This window comes from Nicotiana tomentosiformis, chromosome 4 (assembly GCF_000390325.3).
Source record: "Nicotiana tomentosiformis chromosome 4, ASM39032v3, whole genome shotgun sequence".
In the NCBI taxonomy this organism is placed as follows: Eukaryota; Viridiplantae; Streptophyta; class Magnoliopsida; order Solanales; family Solanaceae; genus Nicotiana; species Nicotiana tomentosiformis.
In genome coordinates this window covers 102,349,065-102,357,253 of record NC_090815.1, presented here as the reverse complement: position 1 = coordinate 102,357,253, position 8,189 = coordinate 102,349,065, and the positions used below count along the sequence as shown (strand labels likewise).

General features: G+C 36.2%; 1 protein-coding gene across 1 annotated transcript; it reads left to right on the top strand.

Annotated features, from left to right (window-relative positions):
- The first annotated feature begins 252 nt into the window (after positions 1 to 252).
- Positions 253 to 7,475, top strand: LOC104119724 (probable pectin methyltransferase QUA2). Its single transcript, XM_009631300.4, has 9 exons — positions 253 to 862; positions 1,349 to 2,075; positions 2,163 to 2,295; positions 2,630 to 2,870; positions 3,956 to 4,181; positions 4,314 to 4,489; positions 4,598 to 4,901; positions 6,216 to 6,354; positions 6,964 to 7,475. The coding sequence occupies exons 2-9, from the start codon at positions 1,357 to 1,359 to the stop codon at positions 7,117 to 7,119; spliced, it is 2,094 nt and encodes a 697-aa protein (XP_009629595.1). The 5' UTR covers positions 253 to 862; positions 1,349 to 1,356; the 3' UTR covers positions 7,120 to 7,475.
- Positions 7,476 to 8,189: the final 714 nt, after the last annotated feature.

Genomic DNA, 8,189 nt, shown 5'->3' with positions numbered 1-8,189 from the left:
AATTTAATATCACATCTTATCCCACCTTATCTCGCATATTCATAGGGTTCAAATCCTGGATCCACCTCTGTGTAAAAGAAAAAAAATTAAGTATATAAAATTTAAAATCTACATATATATATATACATATATATATATATATATATATATATAATAATAATAATAATATTAATGATAATTGATCCAATGAAAGATTATTCAATGGTGTTTCACCCACTAGAAAATCTTAGAATATGGAAGACGAGTGACTTCAATAAAGTCGGTTCCTATCATCTTGCGTCACTCTCTAAAAATCTTAAAATAGTGAAGAATTACAGTTGTGTTTGAAGTCTAAGCTACTAATACCCCCCACTTAGCGTCTTTATTAGTAATCTCATTTTCTCTCTCTGCCTTAACTAGCCTGAAATGTGTATGCCTCTTTCAGAACATGTAGTTTCTTGATTAATTAATTTATTAGTATTACTACTGCAACGTATTAATTAAAATTTGATTATTTTATTAGCTATGTCTACATGTATATGTACACAGTTCTCATTTGCAGGAGGAGTAGATTGAAAGAGCGTCTTTTTACTCTTTTTCACGAGTGAGCAAACCTGTACTGATTGGATCCATACTTCTACTGCATTATATTCTCTCTCTTTTTCTCTCTCTCTCTCTCTAAACAATCCAAAACCGCGTTGGTAAAAGCTTATAGTCAGAGATTGTGAAAATTGTTTGAATGTGAAGAGCACTGTGGTGTTTTCCAGTGGGAGCTGAAATTCAGGAAGAACAAGAAGACAATTCTTGATTTTTGGGAATTTGATTAGCAAAGTTGAAGGCTTTTTGCTATTAAGAAACTGGGTTTCACTTATTTTTTCTTGAGGTATTCAAAGCTTCTCTTTTTGCAACTACTTTCCTTTGATTTCTTGGTTTTTTCCTTGGTGGGTTTTGCTTGTTTTTGTAAAAAGATTCAATGGCTTTTACTTATTGAATTGATCTAAAATGGGGTGTTCTGGATTTTTTATTTCTGTGTTTGTTTAGTAAACTGAACTGACTTTACTTCCATTTTTACTCAACTAAATCTCAGCTTTTACTTGGTGGTTAAGGAAAGAAATTGTTCACACTCTTATAGTAGCATAAGCATTTAGTATTTTAGTTTAGTTTAATGTATCTGCTTTTGTTCAACTGTTTCTGACTGTGGATTGCTACATTTTATTGCTTTGCAAATAATACTGTTATGGAAGTTCATTTGGGGGTCTTATGGATCTAGTTGGAAAAGTGTGATTTGATCTTGTTCCTATAGATAGAGTTTATTTATTCATGTTATTGTTTATTTATTTGAATAACGTTTTCTTCTTGGGGGTTACAGGTTGGAACATGTCAAGGCCACTCCATAGAGGTTTGTTAGGTGGGGGGAGGTTATCAGTTAATGGCCCTGATATTTGGGATGATTCTCAGATGAAAGATAAAACAGAAAAGGAAGATTTGGAGCGTAATCGCTCAGCTGGCGATCAGACTCCTTTGTCTATCAAATTCCTTTCCCGGATTCTGTTTCCGGATAATTCTCCTTCAAAACAAAGTTTGGGTGAAAATGGCTTACTATCTGATCCATTTAGCCCTGGAACTGGCCGAAATCGGCTTAAGTACACTTTGCTTTTGATCAGGCTGAGCTTAGTTGTCATAATAATTCTTGCTCTTACCGGATCCTTTTGGTGGACAATTTCGATAACTTCTTCATCGAGAGGTCAAATATACCATGGATACAGACAGCTTCAGGAGCAAGTAGTATCGGACTTGAGGGACATAGGGAAGCTATCTCTTGGTGCTGCAAATGTGAAAGATATGGAATACTGTCCTCCCGAATCCGAGAACTTTGTTCCATGCTTCAATGTGTCAGAAAATCTTGATTTGGGCCTTTCTAAAGGCGAGGAGTTTGACCGCCGATGTGGACCTGGTTCAAGACAAACTTGCTTGGTACTTCCCCCTGTCAATTACAAGATTCCTCTTAGGTGGCCTACGGGTAGAGACGTCATTTGGCATGCAAATGTTAATATTACTGCACAGGAGGTACTCTCCTCTGGAAGTTTGACAAAAAGGTGAGTGCAAAATACAAGTTTCTTTTGCTTAACTATGGCTGTATTATTTGCTCCTGTGCTTATTCTCCTCATTTCATGCAATCTTAGGTTGATGATGTTAGAAGAAGAGCAAATTTCCTTTCGTTCGGACTCTGCTATGTTTGACAGCATTGAAGACTACTCACATCAAATAGCAGAAATGATTGGATTACGGAATGAATCGAACTTTGCACAAGCTGGAGTAAGTGGATTCTAATTGTTAGGCCTGGTTTCTGGTTGTACTTTCACTTGTGCAAGTTCATCCTTCATCCTTCATCCTTCATCCTTCATCCTTCTCTTATATCATCTTCTGTTAAGGAAATTTTTCATTCTTGTAGTTTGTTATGAAATCTTTTTTATTATTCTCCATAGTTTGTTCATTGAACATTCGTTTAAATTTCACTTCGGCTCTTGAAGGACGGCTTTCTATCAGATTTGGAAATATTAGTTCTATTTAGCCCCAGTTTTCCTTTTTGTCTGGTGCTGTTAAAGTTGCACCAAACTCTAATTACTTGATATTCCTGCTTCCTTTTCAGGTCCGAACTATCTTGGATATTGGATGTGGTTATGGCAGTTTTGGGGCACATCTCTTTTCTAGTCAACTATTGACCATGTGTGTTGCAAACTATGAAGCTTCGGGAAGTCAAGTTCAGCTAACACTTGAAAGAGGTCTTCCCGCAATGATTGGATCATTCAATTCAAAGCAGTTGCCTTATCCATCTCTTTCCTTTGATATGATACATTGTGCAGAATGTCATGTTGACTGGGATCAGAAAGGTACTTTCATAAGCCAGTTGGAGAAAGTGACAATTTCTGATATTTACCAATTTGTTTTAAGACGCTTGCATAAATATGTATATTGTTAATATTTTCATTTCTCGTTATCTGGAAAATTACGCATATGCGCATGTTTAGTACAAAGTTCGGGTAGAACCTCATTTCGGTCTCACTTTGGTATAAATTGGTAACCAAGTGATATTTCATAATTCAAAAATGGCATTAGGAACATAGAAGAAGCTTCTATAAATGCATCAGGCGATTTGTAATGAAATAAGTGGAAACTTGACGAATAGTGTTTTACTCAACCAGACTATGCTCCTATACATATTATTTATATATTATATATGTTGTGATGCAGTTCCAAGGCTGATCCCATAAACCTTCACAAATAACACCTTGTTTTCTCAAATACAGATTTGTTATCTGGTTTCTCTGCTCCTCCCCTGAAGAAGAGGGATCTGACAAAAGTTCTTAGACATTAGCCATTTAACAAGTAATCTGATGTCCAGTATCTTTTGCATACTGCGATTGGTAACAAAAGTTTGGGAATAATCTAGTTTATATTGATCCTTTCAAATGTTACTTCACATTTTCACTGAAGAGTAATGAATCTTGGGGGAGGCCTTGTCGTTGGTGCTTCCTTTAACTGGTTGTTTATTTTTTATGATGGTAGTGTCCGGGTTAGGTCTCGCGCACCTCGACTATTCCACTAGGTACCTGTTACCTCCCACCAGCATAGGTATCGGTTAACTCTACTAGCCAAGGTTTAGGCTGATGGGAAGAGTTGCAATCGCCTAGTATTTTTTGCATCCGCCAGTACTTGAACTTAAGACCTCATGGTTCTCTTCCCACTTCATTGACCACTAAGCCATACTCTTGGGTGTAATGCTTCTCTTTCCTTTTAGGAACTGATATGACATAGGAGCAAACTTTTCAAAGTCTCTGTGATTCGGTACTATACTAGTTATTAGCTTCATAAAGTTTCTTCCCACCTCTCAAATATGCGCCCTATAACTAATGTACAACTTAAATCTTTTATATGATTTATTTGTTACCTTAATAAAATCTGAATTCTGGTACAGATGGTATTCTTCTTGTTGAAGTCGATAGATTATTGAGGCCTGGTGGATATTTTGTCTGGACTTCAACTGTTACGAATACTCAGCGCTCCCTCCGCAACAAAGTGAGCTTGAAAATATGGAACTTCGTCCGGAGTTTTGCTGAAAGTATGTGCTGGGAGCTGTTGTCACAACAAGATGAAACTGTTGTATGGAAAAAGACAAGTTTAAAGAAATGTTATTTTGCAAGGTGCGCAGACCATGTCCACATATCTTCATTTTGATTCTTACCATTCCCTGACCCTCTATAGGTGCAATATCTTTAATCAAGGGGCATGTGAGCAATGATTGTGTGACTATGAAAAGTTGCTTCTATTTACAGGAGACCAGGTGTTGGGCCTTCTCTCTGCAGTAAAGGACAGGACATTGAATCCCCGTATTATCGACCACTCCAAGCATGCATTGCAGGAACTCAAAGCCGCCGGTGGATTCCAATTGAAGAAAGGACAAAGTGGCCTTCTAGGGCAAAATTAAACTCCAGCGAACTTAAGATTCATGGTAATGGGCTATCCTCATTCTCAAAAGTTTCAAATGTGAAGCACTCTGTTTCATGTTGTTATTTAGTTTCCTCTAAACATCTAATGATAACGCTCTGTGTTTTGTTAGGTTTGCAATCTGAAGCTCTTGCTGAGGATTCCCTTAACTGGAATTCAGCAGTTAACAATTATTGGTCACTTCTTTCACCTTTAATATTTTCCGATCACCCAAAGAGACCTGGTGATGATGATCCTTCTCCTCCCTATAATATGCTTAGAAATGTGTTGGACATGAATGCCCATTTTGGTGGTCTGAATGCTGCTCTACTGGATGCAAGAAAGTCAGCGTGGGTCATGAATGTGATTCCCAGTAGTGGGCCTAATTATCTTCCCCTAATTCTCGACAGGGGATTTGTTGGTGTTTTGCATGATTGGTAAATTCTTCTCACTTTCTCTAGTGAAGGAATGTTCTTGTTTAAGGTCAACTCTTAATACATGCAACATTTGCTTGTTTACATGATATAGAGAATGCTAGATGCATAAATCTGTGAGTAAATTGAATTTGGATGACAGCTTCTGATCGTCCTAACTCTGATTTTTATAATTGATGAGCCTCACAAGTCATATTATTTGGTTGACCAGTACTATCTCGAACTGGAATTACCAGATCACTATTAAGCCTATGTTCGTCGGTTCTATTCAAGGTTGATCCTTCCCTTAGAGTTGTCACCTTTCACAACTCATTGGTTCTGCAATCTATTCAGTCATACTCATAACTATGTTCAGTGACTAGATTTCCCTAACCAAGCTACCGTCCCACAGAGTTCCTTTCCACCTATTTACATGAAATTTATCTTTTAGCTTTGACTTTAGACACTTAAAAGTTGGAGAAGTTTTATGCTAATTAACTCATTTTTTGTGATTGAAATGAAGAGGGTTAGTGTGTACCATAATAAAGAACAAAGTACTGATAACTGAGTAATATGATTGTCAGTCTAAACTCTTGTCACTTTTATTAGCTTTTTGGGAGCTTTATTTATCCTCTTGAAGGTACTTATAGGTACTGGTTTGTGCTTGACTAATCAAAAGCAAAAAATAAAATAAAATAAATTGTGCTAGTTAGTCAGTGGATAATCTTCATCTGGGGTTTCTTTAGTAGCTACCAGAGATACAAAATCAGGTGGGGAGGTAACGATGTGATAACTAATTAGACAGCTTTGTCATGCATTTCATGCTTCCTAAAAAAATGTCTTTTCTTTAACGGCCTGTGTGATTTGGGGCTAAAATAGGTAGTCTTGAAAGAATTGCAGGAGGACAGAGCTTGCGATATAGCTTTTCACTACTTGGAGTTATAGTGTTGGAAGTTCTCAGGGCAAATTTCCGTGTATATGAATATTGCTTCAAAACTGTGAAAATGATGTACAAAGCAGCAAAAAAAAATTCTTTATTCAACTTATATTTCTGTTGTTAAGAGGGAATACCGTATTGCATAGATAGTCGGCAAGATTGATACATGCTTGTTGATGACTCATCTTAACACACATAAGCGAACTTCTAAATACTTTTGAAACCGACTTGGTTTTCAGTAATGAAAATGTTGACTTATCAAAATAGTTGATTGCGAGTCACATAAAAGCAATTCATCTCGATTCATAAACTTTATCAAAACGGCCTTTTTTATCTGTTTATTTATTTATTTTCTTTTGGTTGGATTCAGTGACTAATTTTGCGTAGTATTTCCTTTGCAGGTGTGAGGCATTTCCAACATATCCGAGAACTTATGATCTAGTACATGCTAATGGACTTCTGTCAGTGGAATTTGGCCAACATAGCAGATGTCTGATGTTTGATCTGTTTATTGAGATAGATCGTGTTCTTCGTCCAGAGGTATGTTTATTTGTTGCTATACCTTGCATAACCTCATTTTGAAATCATGCAGAAGTTAGATGAACTTATTTATGGTCAACGGGTATTGACTTTTCAAGCTCTAATGGTTATAATGGTGCAACAAGATAGAATTAAGATATCTCTATTTTGATATATCCACTTCTTTTATAAGCAACCAAAGTGTGGTATGGAACCAAAGAGAACTATATTTCCTTTTTTTCTTAGTAGTCACTTTTCCCATCACTTGTCTTTTTCCCATCTTTTCCCGTCTTCCTTTTTATAAGCATTCTTTTCTTCTTCCCATTCATGTGCACTAGACTGCAACTTGGAATGAGGTCGTAGAGGTTATTATGGTTTATATTCGTTCTTTACAACCTGAACATTATACCCTACTTATGAGATATCTATTATTTCTACCTCAACATGCCATTTACCCTCCGATCTTGTGTACTAAAACCCCGACACACCCACTTCTAGTCATTGTTAATGTAGCTGAATGCTGACTAAAATCAAACATAGTGCATGCATCATGCTCATTTAGGAAAGTCGTAATCACTTGGCTAGACTCTGTCTATGTTATTTTCGCTAACCTCTAATTACATGCTGCAGGGCTGGGTGATTATACGTGATACTGTCCCTCTTATTGAGTTAGCAAGAGTTCATGCATCACGTTTAAAATGGGACGCGAGAGTTGTAGAGGTTGAAAGCAGTGACGAGAATCTACTAATTTGCCAGAAACCATTTTCTAGAAGACAAGCAAGCTAAAAATATTGGCCGGGATCTCAAGGATGTAGATGATAATACTCATTTGTTTGTTGGATGATATTATTAAACAGCATAAAGTTCACAACAGAAGGGTGGAACCAAAAATTTTGGACATTCAGAGAAACAAGAGAACAGAAGAAAACAAATGGTTCTGCAAATGCACCAACCACATCTCCTATGTAGCCGTAAGGTGTACATAGGGCCATGTAATTAAACATTCTGAGGCACAGGGCAAATGAGAATTGATAGGGCTATAGTTTTTCCTTGTGATGTCTCATTATAACTATACGAGCCATATGTTGATTAAAATTGTGAAGGCATTTTATACAATAAGGGCAATCTTAGGTACTGTAACATATCAATTGTTTTGGCATTGACATCTTTCCCCGCACTCTTTCTCCTTTTTGGTAGTTTATTCTTAATAATCTTTGGCAAGTGTTTGGCATTTTTCGGAAAATATTTTTTCATTTTTCACTGTTTGGTTACATAAAATAGTTTGGAAAATATTTTTCTAGATATCACATTTTTCTGAAATTGAAGGAAAATGATTTCCCTAGAAAAAGTTAGAAAAACATTTTTCAAAACTCCTTATACCCTAACATCTAATCCCAACCCCTCCAATTTTAATTTTCTTTTTTTTTTTTTCGTTTTTCTGCGCCACCCTTCCCCGAACCCCCTGCTAATTTTTTTTTTTGTTACTTCTTTTTTTTGTAGTTTCAATTTTATGTTTTTTCTGCGTTACCCACCCACTCATTTTTTTTTTTACTGCTTTTTTTGTATTTTCTGTTTTGTGTTTTTCGTTCCCCCCCTGTTTTTTCGTTTTCCTGCACCACCTACCCTCCCCAACCACCGCATTTTTTTTTTACTTTTTTTTTTGTATTTTCAATTTTCTGTTTTTTCGTTTTTCTTCGCTACCCACCCCAACCCCTCACTCCCCCCTGCAATTTTTTTATTTTCTTTTTAAATATTTTCAGTTCTGATTTTTTTATTTTTCAGTTTACACGCGTGTCGATTTCTTCAATCTTTAACATGCATGTCGATCTCTTCAATCTTTGACATTCTTTCATTAA

Bases quoted from the DNA above. Each gene is read 5' to 3' on its own strand.
- LOC104119724 (XM_009631300.4), top strand. From the start codon at position 1,357: ATGTCAAGGCCACTCCATAGAGGTTTGTTAGGTGGGGGGAGGTTATCA. The intron at 4,490-4,597 runs GTAATGGGCTAT...GTGTTTTGTTAG, and splicing joins CAGCGAACTTAAGATTCATG to GTTTGCAATCTGAAGCTCTT. The intron at 6,355-6,963 runs GTATGTTTATTT...TACATGCTGCAG, and splicing joins ATCGTGTTCTTCGTCCAGAG to GGCTGGGTGATTATACGTGA.